Below are 19,907 nucleotides of genomic sequence, written 5' to 3'. Positions count from 1 at the left end.
GCAAGGTGTCATGAAACAATAAGGCACTGTTATATATGTTTAATAACAGCATTCTCCCCAGAAACTTTTAGTATAGCCAGTGAAAATACGGAGAAACTAACGGAAGATTTTCTTTCTACCTGCAGCAATGTTCTCACTGCTGTAGCCCCACTTAAAGCCGTGCGCCCTAAAATGAAACAGGTGCCGTGGCTGAATGACAGAACGCGTGAAGCCAGGCGCGTGTGTAGAAGAGCTGAGTGCAGGTGGAAAAAAGAGGGACTTCAAGTCTCTTATGATATTTTAAAGGAGACCTGGCTCGCATATCAGAACATGGTGAAAGATGAAAAGATTAAATATCTTTCTGAGGTGGTCTCCAATAATGTTAATAATACATGTGTTCTTTTTAAAACTATTGAGACAGTGCTTAACCCCCCTCAGCCCACAGGGTTAGAATCAACACCTGACACTTGTAATGCATTTTTGCACTTTTTTACTGAGAAAGTGGAAAGAATTAGAGCCAATATTCAGACTTCTTCATGTAGCCCTTTTCCTGACATGCCTTGCTCATCTGTTGTCATTTTGAGCCAGTGTCTCTTGCATGCCTGTCTAAAGTTGTCTGTGAACTTAAGCCTGTTTTGAGTCCACTTGACCCTATTCCTCCTCGACTGTTCAAAGAAGTCTGGACAACTACACTCAACAAAAATATAAACGCAACACTTTTGGTTTTGCTCCCATTTTGTATGAGATGAACTCAAAGATCTAAAACTTTTTCCACATACACAATATCACCATTTCCCTCAAATATTGTTCACAAACCAGTCTAAATCTGTGATAGTGAGCACTTCTCCTTTGCTGAGATAATCCATCCCACCTCACAGGTGTGCCATACCAAGATGCTGATTAGACACCATGATTAGTGCACAGGTGTGCCTTAGACTGTCCACAATAAAAGGCCACTCTGAAAGGTGCAGTTTTGTTTTATTGGGGGGGAATACCAGTCAGTATCTGGTGTGACCACCATTTGCCTCATGCAGTGCAACACATATTCTTCGCATAGAGTTGATCAGGTTGTCAATTGTGGCCTGTGGAATGTTGGTCCACTCCTCTTCAATGGCTGTGCAAAGTTGCTGGATATTGGCAGGAACTGGTACACGCTGTCGTATACGCCGGTCCAGAGCATCCCAAACATGCTCAATGGGTGACATGTCCGGTGAGTATGCCGGCCATGCAAGAACTGGGACATTTTCAGCTTCCAAGAATTGTGTACAGATCCTTGCAACATGGGGCCGTGCATTCTCCTGCTGCAACTTGAGGTGATGTTCTTGGATGTATGTCACAACAATGGGCCTCAGGATCTTGTCACGGTATCTCTGTGCATTCAAAATGCCAACAATAAAATGCACCTGTGTTCTTCGTCCATAACAGAGGCCTGCCCATACCATAACCCCACCGCCATCATGGGCCACTCGATCCACAACACTGACATCAGAAAACCGCTCACCCACACGACGCCAGACACGCTGTCTGCCATCTGCCCTGGACAGTGTGAACCGGGATTCATCCGTGAAGAGAACACCTCTCCAACGTGCCAAACGCCAGCGAATGTGAGCATTTGCCCACTCAAGTTGGTTACGACGACGAACTGGAGTCAGGTCGAGACCCCGATGAGGACGACGAGCATGCAGATGAGCTTCCCTGAGATGGTTTCTGACAGTTTGTGCAGAAATTCTTTGGTTATGCAAACTGACTGTTTCAGCAGCTGTCTGAGTGGCTGGTCTCAGACGATCTTGGAGGTGAACATGCTGGATGTGGAGGTCCTGGGCTGGTGTGGTTACACGTGGTCTGCGGTTGTGAGGCTGGTTGGATGTACTGCCAAATTCTCTGAAACGCCTTTGGAGACGGCTTATGGTAGAGAAATGAACATTCAATACACAAGCAACAGCTCTGGTTGACATTCCTGCTGTCAGCATGCCAATTGCACGCTCCCTCAAATCTTGCGACATCTGTGGCATTGTGCTGTGTGATAAAACTGCACCTTTCAGAGTGGCCTTTTATTGTGGGCAGTCTAAGGCACACCTGTGCACTAATCATGGTGTCTAATCAGCATCTTGATATGGCACACCTGTGAGGTGGGATGGATTATCTCAGCAAAGGAGAAGTGCTCACTAACACAGATTTAGACTGGTTTGTGAACAATATTTGAGGGAAATGGTGATATTGTGTATGTGGAAAAAGTTTTAGATCTTTGAGTTCATCTCATACAAAACAGGAGCAAAACCAAAAGTGTTGCGTTTATATTTTTGTTGAGTGTAGTTGTCCAGACTTCTTTGAACAGTCGAGGAGGAACAGGGTCAAGTGGACTCAAAACAGGCTTAAGTTCACAGACAACTTTTTTCAGGCATGCAAGAGACACTGGCTCAAAATGTCTAAATTGTCTTTTTTGGCTAAAATTTTAGAGAAATGTGTTCTTATGCAGCTGCAGTTTTTTCCTAGAAGCACATGGCATTTTTGATATTTTTCAGTCAGGTTATAAAGCCCTTCATAGTACAGAGTCAGCACTTTTAAAGGTTTTTAATGATTTGTTTTTAGTGACTGATTCTGGTGATTCTGCCATTTCAGTCCTTTTAGACTTGTCAGCTACGTTTGACACAGTCGACCACACAACTCTTTTAAGTCGTTTGGAAAACTGTGTGGGGGTTAGGGGGACTGCCCTGGAGTGGTTTAGGTCTTATCTCAGTGGGAGGAGCTGCTCTGTCAAATTGGGGGATTTCACCTCTTCCTCTGCATCTCTAAATTGTGGAGTACCACAGGGGTCAATCCTAGCACCTGTTCTTTTTACCCTCTACCTCCTCCCACTGAGTCAAATCTTTAAAATTCATGGCTTACAGTAACATTTTTAAGCAGATGACTGCCAGATTTACCTGCCACTCAAAAAACTTGCTTCTACCCCTTTGGCGCCTCTTTTGAATTGTTTGAGTGACGTCAAGGCTTGGTTGGCTCACAATTTTTAAGTCTAAATGAGGACAAAACAGAAGTCATTTTATTTGGAAATATTGACCCCCTCTTGGACTTGGGCCCTCTTAAACAGTACGTGAAACAGTCTGTCACCAACCTCAGCATCATTATTGACAAAGATTTTAAATTTGACAAGCAGGTTAACGCCGTTCTCAAATCTGGATTTTATCATTTGCGTCTTTTATCTAAAGTTAAACCTTTTTTATCTTTTAATGTTTTCGAACAAGTCATGCATGCTTTTGTCTCCTCTCGTTTAGACTACTGTAATGCACTTTTTAATCAGCATCAGCCAAAATGCACTTCCTTGCTTACAGTTGGTCCAAAATTCTGCTGCGTCTCTTAACTGGTAGAAGAAAGCGAGAGCACATCACTCTGGTTTTGGCGTCTCTGCACTGGCTTCCAGTTCGTTTTAGACTTGATTTTAAGATTTTATTGTTTGTTTTTAAAGCTCTGAATGGACTGGCCCCGACGTACATTTCGGACCTCATCCGAATTTATCAGCCTCCCTGTGCTTTGCGGTCCGGGGGCCAGCTCCAGCTTGTGGTGCCTGTGACGAGACGTAAAACTAGGGGAGACAGGGCTTTTTCTGTTGTAGGCCCTAAGCTGTGGAATGATTTGCCCCTTAACATTCGAACAGACCCCACTGTAGAGTGTTTTAAGTCTTGTCTAAAGACCCATTTTTATGCTTTGGCTTTTAACACCGCGTGAGTGTGTGGTCCTCTGTGTGTGATTTTTGCACTTTGGAAACTATGTTTGCGAAATGTGCTATATAAATAAAGGGTATGGTATGGTATGGTATAGTGGTGCTGTTGGCAACTATCACCCGAAGTGGTGCGCAACGCTTCCACTCGGGATCCTACCCGACCCTGTGTCCTGACAAGACAAAATCAAAAGACAAAAATGAAAATATTTTACTACGGTTTCTGGTCTGACTCTGTGCTGAACTGCTGATTTGTGAAATTAATCTAAAATGTTTGTGTTTCAATGACACACTGTATACATGTTATGAATGTGCAATAAACTTATTTGAAAGAAAAAGAATGTACAGAAAGACAATTTAAAATGTGGGAGATTACAAACTTTTTACACATTTCCCCTCACTTCAAAGTGTGAAAATCTCACATTGTCCTTGCAATTCAGATTTTGACCCCCCTCTATATTGTGCAAAAATAAATAAATAAATCAAAAAGCAAAAGGTCCAGCATTCCTCTGTGGAAAAAAAAAGTAACTGCTAATGACAAACTTGCAACATAAGAAATAACTAAATTTGATACTGGAATCATTTTACACAAACTAAAAAGTACTTATGCCTTCCTTCTTGCAAGAAGAATGGAAAAATAACCCTAAAAATAATCCTTTAGATCTAAAAAAAAAATAAGCCACAAACAAGTACATGTCACACATTATTTAACAATTATTCAAAGAAACGTTGTCGGAAATGTTATGATTTCTGTGCGACATGTCCTTTAAAACATAGAAAAATTTAAAAATGCATGCTGCTATCCAGCATTAAAATCTCAAAGAATGTCTCTGTATGTCTCCGTACCTGAAGAATGTCAATTTCTGTTGTGCCGCTTTCTTTAAAAAAGCCTCCCTGTTCACCGTCACAGGTGACAGTGACAGGTGCACGATTTTTACAGTTGACAGTAGAAATGATATAAATTTGGCCCACAGTAGAGATTTGGACTCCACCGACCAATCTCAATAATGTTTCCGATACAACCTGCAGAGTTTTTTTCAATCCAGAAATTGAGGAGTTCTGTTGCGGATATGTTCGCTGAACATCGCAAAGCTATGACAGCTACGTACAATATTTGCAAAGCCGTTGTTTATTTCAGCGGACGCTCTGGGCAGAGCGGACAGCGCCATCGCGACCTGAATCAAATATATGAGAAAGCACCACATTAAATAACGCTAGGATTTTTTAACTGGGTGCAGAAAATCAGCCAGGGAACAACAATTTTCCGAGACTGACTTCAAATTTGAGATACTTAAGCTGTTTTTTTTGTTTTTTTTTTGGCTGGTTTCTTGTTGCGTTTTGAAAATGAGGAAATGCCTCCAACCTGAAAACAGTTCATATATTCTGAGCTGAGGTGTGTCTCTCACTGAGACAAGGAATGTTTCGAGCAATCTCTTCTGAGGATTTCTGTCTGCATTGAGGAGTTCTGTTGCGGACATGTTCGCTGAACACCGCAAAGCCATGACAGCTACGTACAATATTTGCAAAGCCGTTGTTTATTTCAGCGGACGCTCCGGGCAGAGGGGACGGCTCCATCGCGACCTGAATCAAATATGAGAAAGCACCATGTTAAATAATGCAAGGATTTTTTAACTGGGTGCAGAAAATCAACCAGGGAACAACAATTTTCCGAGACTGACTTCAAATTTGAGATAATTAAGCTGTTTTTTTTTGGGGGGGGGGGGGGGGGGGGGTTTGGCTGGTCTCTTGTTGCATTTTGAAAATGAGGAAATGCCTCCAACCTGAAAACAGTTCATATATTCGGAGCAGGTGTGCCATCTAGTGTTCAAGAGATGAAAATTCACCAAAATATCAAATCCAGGCTTGCATCTTAGATGTACCTTCTGGCAAAAAGTAGCTGTAGTTTTGAGATCTGCACAACAGATGTTCTGAAAATTACATTATATATTTTAGTTTTTTGTTGTTTGTTTTTTATCAATTTAGCTTTGCTAAGGGACTATATAACCCAGAAACCTCTAGTGTAATTTTTGCACTTAAGTTTATATCATGATATATACTGTTACCGTGAAGAGATTCAATTTATACAGCAATATGAATTTTAGGTCATATCGCCCAGCCCTATTCACAGGAGCTGCAGCATTGTTGTTAGTCTTTGATCTGATCGATCCCGCGGTAGACAGCGTCGAGTCGGCTGCATACCAGCCTCAGCCTCTGTGACGCTCTGCGCCGTTTTTGACTGTATATACATTTAAGGACAATAATATACTTGTCTTATAATGTGATTGTGCCATCATCAAATACTGTATGTAATAAAGATATAAATTGAGAAATGGTTGTGCAACTTCAAACTGTTATGAAAATAGTCATCCAAAATGATGGGGTTTGGGCACTTCAAAGGTTTTTATTTAAACACGAGATCATTTCAGCTGTGTTAGGCTTGAGTCTGTTCCTCTTCTTTGTTACTACTTCTCCAGTTTAGTAGAAGATCCTCTCACATGGCACAAAAGTTGCTGGCATATGAAGACAGATTTTGTCCAGATTATAAAGAGTTGGATAAACAGCAATTTAGCAGTTTGGCTTCCCTTAAGATTGAAGTAACCTGTTCTGAAATACTGCTATTATAATTTATATATGGTAATGTAGAGTTATCACAAGAGGCCGTGATGTATACTGCAATATGGATTTTAGGCCATATCGTCCATCCCTAGTGTCAGATATGAAAATTCCTACTAATGAGGCTGACCAATCAGGGGGAACCATTAACACAAAACAGCATATGGATGCTCCTCCTTTTAAGACAGGGTGCAACATGCATTCATCTTTCAACACACATGACACACATGATCAGGGGTGCACATAACTGGTACTCATCGTGCTCGTGTGTGCTCAACATCATTGATGCACAGCAGAGGGAAACACTTGTACAACACTCGTACAATCTGTCATTGCTTTCCTCTTATGAAGCACTTTTCTGAGGCTATTTGTTGTAGCTACAAAGACAAAACGTCACACGTGACTCTGCCTGTTGAGTTTACAAATGACACGTGTAATTATAAGATTAAAGATTACAAATTCACTCATGAGAACAAGTATTTCAAGATGGACAACATGTAAATCATATATGCCAATGCCTAATAGGAAAAGGCTAACAGTACATGTCAGAATGATATGCTATTTTTGTGACCCACAAACAGCAATGTCACAATCCAAAGAAATACAGTGAACTGCACAAAATAAAAATGTCATGCCATTCATTTTCTGTCACTTATCCGAGTCCGGGTTGGGGTTGCAGTCAAACACGTGCCTCAGCCCATTTGAAGAGGTTTGCATGATACTTCCATGAGATAATCCTGACTAAATAGTTGGTACTGGGGACAAAACCTTTGTTCAAGAAGGTCTGGGAGCAGAACTATAGTGCACGTTGCTGCATCCACCACATTACAGAACCGGGTCCTGGATAGCAACCACACAGACATACATTAGCCTTCTCCAGCTGCTGTGATCCTCAACATTGACGCAACCTGCCTACTGGATCATGCCCAGAAAAACAAGCCACATGGCCAAAATGTTGCTACTGATGTTCCCTCACAATGCAAGTAATAATATTCCTAATCATTGTTGAAATGCGCAAAAACACGTTAGCTTCAGGGTGGGTGGTACGCGGGTGTCAGTCATCACCAGTGTGATAACGCACAATGATGTAAATTGCACAACACCATCAACACTGTGATAATAAATGAAGTGCGCAATGCATCTGCGCATGCGTGAGTCAAACGGGGTCAAAAATTCCAGCTACCAAACACACACCTCTACCAATGAATTTCGTATACGGTAGCGTTAGCGGACGATAAAAATGAAGGCTTACAGGGATTGTTTCAAAGGCTTTAAGCCTTAAGCAATGCATACAATAATGACAGGTGCGCACTGTGCTGTTTTCAAATGCTCGAACGGAATTTATAGGCTTGAAAGTTGGCTGAAAACACACGACTGCAAGGCTTCGCCAAGTCCACACAAAGACGGAAAGAAGAAGAAATATGGTTGTAAACCTCCGTTCATTCTACGATTTCCCCACAGAAAATAAATATCCAGACGTTTCTTGCACACATTTATTTTGTCAATATCCTGAAACCATGCCGAATAATAATGTGGTTGATGGCGCTTTTTCGAGCATCGACTTATGACCGTAATGTTGTAATATTGACATATTCTATCAACAAACTGCATGCATGCACATATCATTGTATGTCTGTCAACTTATCAAAACAAATGTGACACCAAAGAGGTTATATGTGAGACCCACCTTCATTCCTTCATGGAGGAAGGACACAGGCAGTGTAGAGAGACTGGGAGTCCATCAGCCACACCCAAAACATGCACTCCTTGTAGTAGCCATGGGAATGTTAAACTGAACCCCCAGATCTTTTGTGCTGCTGGACTTTTTCATCCAGATTTTAACTTCCAAGGAGCAGATTTGAAAATGAAAATAGTCCAGGATAAACCTTTGCTCAGAAAAAGAACATTATTAAAGGGGTTGCATAGTGAAAAGCACGGTGGCTTAGTGGTTAGCACTGGTGCCTCACAGCAAGAAGGTTGTGGGATTGCTTCCCGATGTTTTCTGTGTGGAGTTTGCATGTTCTCCCCATGTCTGCATGGGTTTCCTCCGGGCACTCTGGTTTCCTCCCCCAATCAAAAAACATGCTTACTTAGGGTCTGCAACTTTCTCTGCCCCTGACCAAGGCAGCGTCTCTACATCTGGAGTTGGTCCCCGGGCGCCGGACTGTGGCTGCCCGCTGCTCCTAGTGGTTGGATTGTGTCTAACTGTAACTAAGACGAGTTAAATGCAGAGGACAAGTTTCATTGTATATATGTACAATGACAAAAAAAGGCTCTATTCTAATAATACTGTGATATTATGTTACTGATCAAGAAGTCATCAAAAAATTAATAAAGTTATATGTTAAAGTACATTTTTGCCCACAACAAACAGAAACACAAACTGGAATGAATCACTTTATTCTTCTACTCTGTGTATGTGTGTGTGTGTATATATATATATATATATAAATAAAGTACAAATTATTTTCCTAATTATTCAATATATATTGAGAAACCATGGGTACCCATTTCAAATGTAACAAGGACACCAAGCACTTGTGTCTTTGTTACATACATTTGGAACAAAAGACTTGAAAGAAAAACAGATCCTGTTAATGTTTATGTGAACATAAAATTCTCAGTTACAATTTTTTTGAGAAGTTATGGGTATTGATAAGATTTTATCAATATCGATGCCATTTTCGATTGCGCTTATCAATCCAATTCCTTATCGATCCTTTATCAATACCTCTTATGAATTTTCTGTGTACTAAAAGTAGGCTTTACAGGTTTTCTATGTCAACAGGGAAAGTGATGGTCTAGTGGTTAAGCGTTGGGTTTGAGACCAGAGGATCCTCTGTTCAAATCCCAGCCTGACTGGAAAATCACTAAGGGCCCTTGGGCAAGGTCCTTAATCCCCTAGTTGCTCCCGATGTGTAGTGGGTGCCTTGCATGGCAGCAGCCTGACATCGGGGTGAATGTCAGGCAATGATGTGTAAAGCGCTTTGAGCGTCTGATGCAGATGGAAAAGCGCTATATAAATGCAGTCCATTTACCATTTAACAACATTTTATTGAGTCTTAAACTAAATATTGGTCACTGGATGCTTGATCTCTGGACATACGTAAATAAAAATAAACAAAATCCGTAGCAAGACAGAGGATGGGAAGGAAAGGAACAATAGTAGCCAGTAAACCAGTAGCGATCAGTATGTCTGGCATTTACGTATATTTGTGTATTTATATTTGCAATTTGTTTTTTACTTTCACTTTTGATGCTCTATGTGCTTCTTACCCTGTGTGCTTCTACGCAATGCTGCTGGACCATTAATTTCCCTGAGGGAGTCTTCCCAAGGGATTAATAAAATTCTACCTAATCTAATCTAACATAAGCAGTATTAGGCACATACACATATCAATATCGTGATAGATTATCGAATATTGGACATTTGATGATACATATCATAGTTTTGAGAAATGATACAGAGCCCTAGTTTGTGGAGAGTAGCGACATTTGTTGTGGACAATGGTGAGTTGGGTGGTGAACACTACACACGCTTCTAAACATCTCACACACACACACACACACACACACACACACACACACACACACACACACCTACACACCTTCTGTGGGAAAGGGTATACAGACCTGACTGTAATATTATAAGACCATACATAAATAATTTCAGAAATCACATTAGCCACAATGACTGCAATATGATTATTTCAGCAAATCATGCAGTCCAAGAAGTGAACATAACTATAGAAAAAATAATAATTTTGAATCAGTTCCACTTACATGCTGACAAAGCATGTAAAGACAAACTCCAGAGATTCAAATGTTCATCGCATCAAATGTTGTGTCACTTAGGGGGATGAAAATGATGAAACGCAGACTGGAAATACAATGTTTAGTAGAGTGCAGGCACTGGCAACAGCTAATACGAACAACAGATTGTGAATTTACCTTGTCATAATAATATCTGAGAGCCCTGCTGAGTTTGTCGTAGTTCATATTGGGCTTGTTTTTTCGGGCTCCCCACAGTCTGGCCACCTCCTCTGCCTGCAGCAGTTTGAACTCCCCTTCCTCATTGGTCCAGCAGATCAGCTGTTCATTACTGGAGTCCAGAAGAAGCTGCAGAAGAAACTGCCACAAGGTGACAGAGTTGTCCATGTCTCTCACTGAAGAAGGAATAAAGCAAAATAAAACATACAAAAATAGATTAGTAAATACTATTTCAAGATTTTTAGTCTGCATGGCAAGCATAATCCAACATTCACGTTTCATTTCATATTCAAGTGTAAAACCAGAGGTGCCATCAATGAGGTGGATTTTTCCACCAAGGTGCAAGACGGGTCAACTGAATTACTCCCGTTTGTTTTAAACACACACTGAAGGTTTTTAGCTAAATCAAAGCAGTGAATTAGAGGAATACAACATTATTTTGTGACTGACTCACAGTGGTTCAGTTCTAAAGAACAAATGAACATGACCGTAGCACAAGCTTTGTTTTTGTTTGTTAAACAAACACACAGACCTGAAACCGGATACGCTTACGCCACAGACACAATGAATTCCAGCACTGTGTGGCCGGGTGACTACAGTGAAATTAAGATGTAATCTGAATGTATAAAGTGATAAAACGCTGCCGCTGACAGAGCATGTGAGCAGCACAGAGAGGAAGGATTTAGGGGGGTATGGACCAGAATATTTGTTTTGGGGGAGGAGGGGATCCTGGAATATTACCTTTTTCTCCTGATCGGAACTTTAGTATTGCACATGCACTGCTGTTGTACAAAAAAATCCAGATGTCTGAAGTGGGCTGAGCTGACAGCTAATCAGGGTGTGCCTCTTTAATCATATGACGCTTTTGAAGCAATGGCAGAGGTGTGAAATGAAAATTGTGAAATCCGAGGAAAAAAAAATGCTGGGGGTCTGGGGGGCCCCCAGAAACATAAATAAATTTAGTATCTAATGATACATTTTCAGCATTTCCTGGAAGAAAAAAAAAAGCTCAAAAGAAGTGCATATTTAAATGACCCTAGAGTCAACCTTTCATTTGAACTGTCAATGATAACGCTGAAATAACAGAATATGACATGGAAGTAGGACCTGGAATGATTTCCCTTTTAATTGTAAACCAAATTATGCATTAACTCAGAACAATTAAACTACATGAAATTCATGAAGACTGAAAAGACTGTTACAGCATATCAAAAACTACAGCTGAAGCTTGGAGAATATTTTGAAAATCATGGTAAAATATCAATAACATGCCTTATAGTAAAAAAGTTCCTTATACTAAAATCCATTCAAAGCCACAATGTCTTTTTTCCAATGAAAGAAAGTCTACATTAATAAAAAAAAAATTAAACTTATATGCTTGTGTAAATTCCTGTAAATCCATTCAAAGCCAGTGTCTTTTTTCTAATTAAAGAAAGTCTAGATTCATCAAAAAAGTCACATAATCTTGTGTGAAATCCTGTTTGAACAAAACAATGTTTATTTTCCAGGGAGAGAAAAATTCTTACCGTGTTTTACTTTAGCAACAGTCACACAGCATCGTCGTAGCAACCAACCAGTCCTGCTTTATGACAAGTGTTCTAACATCCACACTTTAAGTAAGCCATTTTTCTTCTGAGTTTTGCGGATCTGAGGACACTAATTTGTCTCCATTATACAGATCGGTGCCTGCTGACTTTTAAAACTTGCACGATGTCGCAAAAAAAAAAAAAGAAAAAAAAAGAACACTTTGCGATAGGCATTTTAAAAACTCAGTGACGATCACGATTACAGAGTAAAGCACTAACAGTCCCCCATGATGAAATCTGCGGAATTCCTCGGATCTGCAAAGTTTTCAGAGCCCTGCAATGGGCAACAAGAAAACTAATTATTATATGGCTATGATAGTACGCTCACTCTTATTGGCTGGTTTCCGGTCTGATATTTTCCCATATCATACCGTTACTATGACAACTGGTCCAGATCGCGCATCACATTTGCAACTTTGTTTACAATATTCATGGCACGAAATAACAAAACAAAAAGCGAACAAAGAAATTATGAGTAACAAAGAGGACCATTAGCTGAGCAAATTTTATTACACTGACGAGTTTGAATTGGAGGAATTAACAGAAAATAAGCTCAAGGTGAAGATACAAAATGAAGACCAACAAGATGAAAACGCAGCTCCGAACAGCGATATAACAAACAAATTATTAACCTTGCTTGCTCTGTCTGTATGGGAATATTAGACCTCTGTCTTTTTTGTATAGACCAAACACAGCGAGGTCTGTACTAGCAACACCTCAGTCTGATATTTTCCTGTACAGACCTCAGGCTCGGATAACAAAACTTTAATATTTTTCTTTACTGCTGTATGACTTTTGCTGCTGCAACACAAGATTTTCCCGGTTGTGGGATCAATAAAGTTTATCTTATCTTAAAAAATGTGCATTTAGTCAACATCATTTTTGCAAATTGGGCATGGTGAAATATTCTCTATAAATGTTGAATAATGATTGATCATTTCTACACAATCCCACCAAAAAATAAATATATATATTTTTTTGTACAAGTAGCAGAATACTGGTCATTGTGGATGATGTGGGTTTTGACATACTGTTTGTAATGTTTAAAAATAGAGCAAAATAGTTTGAACCAAGCTAACTTTGAAACCAGGTTTAAGTTTGACTGATTTACTGTCAGAGTTTTTCCTGCATAGGCAAAGGTAAGGCAGCCACCTCCTTGAAATTTCAAAGGGCCTTGGTCGGGCGCAAATAATTCAGTCTCCCTTGATGTTCAGGTACATTTATGTTGTTTCATGGCTTTAATCCCAGGGGCGAGTACATTTATTTGATTAGCATACACTGTGGCAGAACGTCTATCAGATTCTGCTGCCAGTTGATGAGGGAAGCATGATTTTTTTTTATCTGTGGCACAAAAAGTCAGAACACTGGAAACAAAATATGTTAGAGAAACAAATTGGTCAGTTCATTTGGCAAAATTTCCAATATGAAACAAGGCATCAGCATTCAATTTAATGTTGCTCTTCAATCCTATAAAATAAAATGAAAACAAAAAATGACATTTTACGTACTTGCAGCTAGGCCTGCCTGGTTTATCCGGTACAATTTTGGCCAATGGTAGCGATTTGGACTCCAACTCATTTCGATAATGGCGGCAGAGTTTTTTGGTCAAGGAAAACTCATCTGTGCAGTGGATGTGTGTGTGTGTGAACCAGTTTGCTGTGGTGGAGAAGGGTATTGTGAGCTGAGGTGACTGACTCTCACTGCTGTTCATGTAAGTTTGTGAGATGCCTGTTCTGTCACTGATATTTGCAAAGCCATTGTTTATTTATTTCAGCTGACACACTGGGGGAAGGCGGAGGCTCCGTCGCAACCTGAATCAAACATTTGAGAAAGTGCCACATTAAATAACCCAAAGGTTTTTTTTTTTTTACCAGGATTACAAAGACAAAATCAGCCAGGTAACATCAATTCACCCAGACTGACTTCAAATATGAGTAAATTAAGTATTTTTTTATAAAATGTTTTGGTTGTTTCATGTTGAGATTTGTAAATGAGGAAGTGACCGACCTGACAGCGCTTGTGTGCCGTCTAATGTTCAAGAGATGAAACTTCAGCCGCTGACCATCAATTTATTTAATTCTTTCACCAAAACATCAAATTTAGGAGGGGGACTTCCGATGGTGAGCAATGGTGTAGGCAGCAAGTTGCGGGCTCCCGCTGACTTTGTGCTTTTTTACCTGTCAATACCCCTATTTTATTTTCAGTTACTTTGGACTCTCCTAAACTTGAGGAGGTATTGAGGCTCCAGAAATTATGTCCAAATCTACCAAGGGCAGCAGGAAAGACCACACTGTGGAGAACTCCTCTGGGGGCGCAGGTACAGCTAACAAGGCTAGTGTAGCATTGATCACAACAAATGTGCAACACTGATTTACTTGAAAAGCTTCAGGAACAACTTGCAGCTGACTTCAAGTCTTCATTCGAGTCCCTAGACACCAAATTAGACACAATCCAATCCACCGTCGCTGGGCACAGACAACGTATCAGTGACCTCGAGTCCAACGCTAATGATGTTAACCAACGCTTGGAGCAGCTCGAAGCAACAAGTTTGGAGCTACTAAGGAAAACAACCTGCTGAAGCTGAAACTTTCTGACCTCGAAGGGAGAAGCAGACGATAAAACATTCGAATTGTGGGCCTACCCGAGTGCGTTGTGGGACCACAGCCGACCGCCTTCTTTTCCCAGCTTCTTGTGGATGTATTTGGAGACTAGGTTTTGCCTTCTCCGCCCGAGCTGGAAAGAGTGCACTGTATTCCAATGCCGAAACCGGGGCCGGGCAGACACCTGCACCCTGTCATCATCCATTTCCACCGCTTTCAACCCAAGGATTTAGTGATGAGAGAAGTGCAAAAGCTTGGTTCTGTGAAGTACCAGGGGCACGAGCTTCATTTCTATGAGGATTATAGTGCTGCTGTGCTGAGGAAACAGGCAGAATACCAGGACGTAATGACTCAACTCTACAAGATGGGGCTCCAACCACCTCTTCTCTTCCCGGTGAAGCTGCGCATCATGCTGCCAGGCGGTTAGAAACGGTGGTTATCTTCGGTTTCTGAAGCAACTAACTTTATCCAGTCTAAAGAGCAAGAGCAGCGCGCCTCACTGTGAGTCAGGTTGTATGGACCTCTTCAAGCTCCTCATACCAATGTCAGACTGACTGAAGCCTGAGTCTCACAGTTGCTGTTGGCTTTCAGCTATTTTTCTTTATTATATAGATGTATATACACATTTAACTGTGTTGCATAATAGTGGCTTTCACTTGCCCTTCAAGTTATTCAGGGGTGTATTGTTAGTATGATGCGGGATAAAAGCCTTAGCAAGGAAGTTATGTTAATTGGATAAATGTTAGGAGTGATGGAGCTAAAGTGGTTGTTGTGTTTTGCAACCTTTTTTTTGGGGGGGGGGGGGGGGTGTTTACATTCTGGGGCGTTTCAAGACAGCATTTCATCACACACACACACACAGACATTTTTTTTCTTTTTTTTTTGTTTGTATGTTTTTATTTACATTTTTTTCCTTTTCCCCCATGGCTTTTTATTGTCCTGTCACTTTATCCATGCAACTAGTTACAGTGGATGAACAACAATCTTATTTTTGTTAATTGGAATGTGAAGGGGCTAAACCATCCTGTAAAACGTAAAAAAGTATTTTCACGTCTGAAGCAGTTCAGGTCTGGGGTCATTTTCCTTCAAGAAACTCATCTGAAAGATTAGGATACATTGACGGTTGAGGAAATGTTGGTCTGGGCGGTGTTTTCACTCTAATTTCAATGTAAAGGCCAGAGGTGTGCAATACTAATTAATCAAAATATTCCTTTTGTAGCCTCCAGCATCCTCTCTGATAATAATGGTCATTATATTATCGTGTCAGGCAAACTTGGTGATAAACTTGTGGTACTTGATAATGTGTACGCACCTAATTTTGATGATGTTCATTTTCATTTTTTTCTCTCACCTTACTAATTTGAATTCTCATTCTTTAGTTTTGGTAAGAGATTTCAACTGTTTTATGGATGCATTACTAGACTGGTCTTCTTCTAAATCTGCCTGTCTAAATCAATCTACAAAATTACATTACATCTGTTTTTTGTAATTTTTATGTATTTATTTTGATCAATTTACCTTTGCTAAGGGACCCATTCAGAAACACATTATAATTTTTACAGTTAAGTTTATATCGCGATTATATGCCATTTCTGTGAAGGGATTTAATACCGTGATATGAATTTTAGGTCATACTGTGCAGCCCTACTTGAGACATGGAATCTCCCCAGACATATCCGCAGCAGGGCTGCCATGATTAATCGATTAGTCACGATTACGTCGACTATCAAAATAGTCGTTGACTAATTTAATAATCAACGTCACTGTTTATTGTTTTAAGCTTTGTTTTTCTGTCAAAACTGCTGCTGTATCTTCTGCTGTCTTTCTTTCCTTAATGCACATGCATACTAGTGGTAATATGGGTCAGCTTTGATGTTACCGGAAAAGATCTTCCCAAACAAAATCATGGCTTGCCAGCAATGAAGCACAAAAGTTTGGGAGAATTTTAACCCAATTAAAGAGAAAAACATGCAAGGCAGTATAACGGCGATGCAGGAGCACCTGAGAAGGAAGCACGTTTTGGCTGATTCTAACGAAGCGAGAGTTGTCTCTGTAAGATAATTGGCTAGTTAGCCGCTAACATTAATGTCTACAGTGAGCTACTTACTTAGCTGTAAACATTAAATGTACAATGACGATTTCATTAGCCTTAGCACAAATATGTGTTTGCTGTAACGGTATAACTGCGATGTCATGTTTGAATAGGAAATGTGACAACGCCAATGTTTTATAATGCTACAATGCTTAAACAATTCCATTCCTCTTCAATGAACAACTATGTTACCAAGTAAAAGTTGAATGAACTATCATCTTAATTGTCTTTATTTTTAGTTAGTACATACCTTAAACACATCAAGCTTGAAGCTAATGATGGTTATATAAGAGGGCCTGCATGCTGATGCATTAATCCGCATTTTACGTACAGTAGTGTTCAGAATAATAGTAGTGCTATGTGACTAAAAAGATTATTCCAGGTTTTGAGTATATTTCTTATTGTTACATGGGAAACAAGGTACCAGTAGACTCAGTAGATTCTCACAAATCCAACAAGACCAAGCATTCATGATATGCACACTCTTAAGGTTATGAAACTGGGCTATTAGTAAAAAAAAGTAGAAAAGGGGGTGTTCACAATAATAGTAGCATCTGCTGTTGATGCTACAAACTAAAAACTATTATGTTCAAACTGCTTTTTTAGCAATCTGTGAATCACTAAACTAGTATTTAGTCGTATAACCACAGTTTTTCATGATTTCTTCACATCTGCGAGGCATTAATTTTGTTGGTTTGGAACCAGGATTTTGCTCGTTTACTAGTGTGCTTGGGGTCATTGTCTTGTTGAAACACCCATTTCAAGGGCATGTCCTCTTCAGCATAAGGCAACATGACCTCTTCAAGTATTTTGACATATCCAAACTGATCCATGATACCTGGTATGCGATATATAGGCCCAAAACTATAGTAGGAGAAACATGCCCATATCATGATGCTTGCACCACCATGCTTCACTGTCTTCAATGTGAACTGTGGCTTGACTTCGGAGTTTGGGGGTCGTCTCACAAACTGTCTGCGGCCCTTGGACCCAAAACAAACAATTTTACTCTCATCAGTCCACAAAATATTCCTCCATTTCTCTTTAGGCCAGTTGATGTGTTCTTTGGCAAATTGTAACCTCTTCTGCACATGTCTTTTATTTAACAAAGGGACTTTGTGGGGGATTCTTGCAAATAAATTAGCTTCACACAGGCATCTTCTAACTGTCACAGCACTTACAGGTAACTCCAGACTGTCTTTGATCATCCTGGAGCTGATCAATGGGTGAGCCTTTGCCATTCTGGTTATTCTTCTATCCATTTTGATGGTTGTTTTCCATTTTCTTCCACATGTCTCTGTTTTTTTTTTTTTTTGTATTTTTTGTCCATTTTAAAGCATTGGAGATCATTGTAGATGAACAGCCTATAATTTTTTGCACCTGCGTATAAGTTTTCCCTTCTCCAACCAACTTTTTAATCAAACTACGCTGTTCTTCTGAACAATGTCTTGAATGTCCCATTTTCCTCAGGCTTTCAAAGAGAAAAGCATGTTCAACAGGTGCTGGCTTCATCCTTAAATAGGGCACACCTGATTCACACCTGTTTGTTCCACAAAATTGACAAACTCACTGAGTGAATGCCACACTACTATTATTGTGAACGCGTCCTTTTCTACTTTTTTTTACTAACAGACCCATTTCATAGCCTTAAGAGTGTGCATATCATGAATGCTTGGTCTTGTTGGATTTGTGAGAATCTACTGGTACCTTGTTTCCCATGTAATAATAAGAAATATACTCAAAACCTGGATTAATCTTTTTAGTAACATAGCACTACTATTATTCTGAACACTACTGTATGATGCAATTAGTCAACAAATCGCAAAAATAATTGGTGACTAGTGGATTATCAAAATAATCGTTTGTGGCAGCCCTATTTACAATGTTTGTCTTTTACAAAATACATTGCATTTACTTGTACTTTGTTCTTTTACCTGTGGTCCTACATCCAGATAAATTTGATGGCCCTCCAAATGAAAGAGTTTTGACACCTCTGTGTTTAAGTGGGAGAAAAAAGATCCATAAGCTTCCTTCAAAAAGCATTTGATTTCATACTATACAAGTCTATTCCTGTAACATTAAGGGCAGCTATTATGTGTTACGTGTTGCATTGTGCAAGTTTGTTGGGGAAAAAGTTTATTTATTGTTAATACAGTTTTACATAATAAAAGATGCATTTATTTCTTAACATATTTTAAATTCTGTGCTTCAAATTCATTCATTTTGGCCAGGACTGGATGTAGTATTACTGATCCTCATGTGACTGCTATGCGTAGCTGGCATGATTGTTATTTTGTCAAACCCATTTTGCAGGCTGCATTGGAGTTCTGCGCTCTCTGTCTGTCACTGTGTGTGTAAGCTGCTTATGGCAGACAAGTAATCTGCCCTGATTCACCCAGACCTGCTGGATTGGAGACCCATCACCACCTCCTTACACCCACCCACAATCTGTCCCAAACTGTCACCATTAAAACTGCACAAATGTGAGCAGAAATAGGACAGAGTCACACAACTGCTGCGGGAAATAAGTTTACCGATCAACGTTATGCAACATCAGCAGCAAACGTTATCTACAGAGCAGTAAAGTAAGGCTGATGAGGTCGCGTTAAGTTATTCATACTCAGACTGGAGTAACTGGTTTCCACTCGGCGCAAAACACAAACACCACTTGTTGATAACGTTACTTACTGTCACTACAGACCAGCTCTTTACGTTCAGATTGTTTGAAGTCACGTGGTAGAATATAGGCATTTCGTTGCAAATAATCACGGATGGGACAAAAAAAAAAAAAGAAAGAAAGCATGCGCGAAAATGTTGTACTTTGCTGCGTTAGCTGTTAGCTTCGCGTTAGCTTCTGTGCTAACATTACCTCGCTGCTGGAGCCCGCTGAACAACCAAGTGGTCCAGTCGCGTTGAAATAGTCCCAAAACATCGTTGTGACGCTTTCTAATGTGTGACAGTCCAAAAAAGCAGCCTCTAACCAAATGTCACACGAATACCTGAGGAGAAATCACAACAAACTGAGTCAGACTGAAGAGAGACGCTGTGAACTGGAAAGAATGCTGCGTTCACGACACCTCGTACATTCAAAGACTCACTGCAGATGTCGCGTTTCGAATTGCTTTTCCCTGAGGAAAATGAAAGTATTATCTTTACTTGTAATTCCATTGCAGTATAAATAAATAAATAATAAATGGCAAGATCGCGTTTTCTTTATAGTGTGTGATGAAATTATAATTTCAGGTTTATATTTGTACAAAACACTGTGGCAACTTTACAACGTATCATTTACACAAAATACATATCTATAAAGTTTGTCATGTGCAAAACTG

At 39.9% G+C, this 19,907-nt stretch overlaps 1 protein-coding gene across 1 annotated transcript in view; it reads right to left on the bottom strand.

Annotated features, from left to right (window-relative positions):
• elk4 (ETS transcription factor ELK4) overlaps positions 1-19,644 on the bottom strand; it is a 45,208-nt gene extending 25,564 nt beyond the window's left edge. Inside the window, exons 1-2 of the mRNA XM_034167392.1 lie at positions 19,445-19,644; positions 10,259-10,473 (exon numbers count right to left, since the gene is read on the bottom strand). Coding sequence (XP_034023283.1) covers positions 10,259-10,465 — 207 coding nt within the window. The 5' untranslated portion in view covers positions 10,466-10,473; positions 19,445-19,644. The remainder of the gene's footprint in view (positions 1-10,258; positions 10,474-19,444) is intronic.
• Between the last annotated feature and the right edge of the window lie 263 nt (positions 19,645-19,907).

This window comes from Thalassophryne amazonica, chromosome 3, assembly GCF_902500255.1.
Source record: "Thalassophryne amazonica chromosome 3, fThaAma1.1, whole genome shotgun sequence".
Lineage (NCBI taxonomy): Eukaryota > Metazoa > Chordata > Actinopteri > Batrachoidiformes > Batrachoididae > Thalassophryne > Thalassophryne amazonica.
Note: the sequence above shows the minus strand (reverse complement) of the source record. Positions and strands in the feature narration are given on the sequence as shown.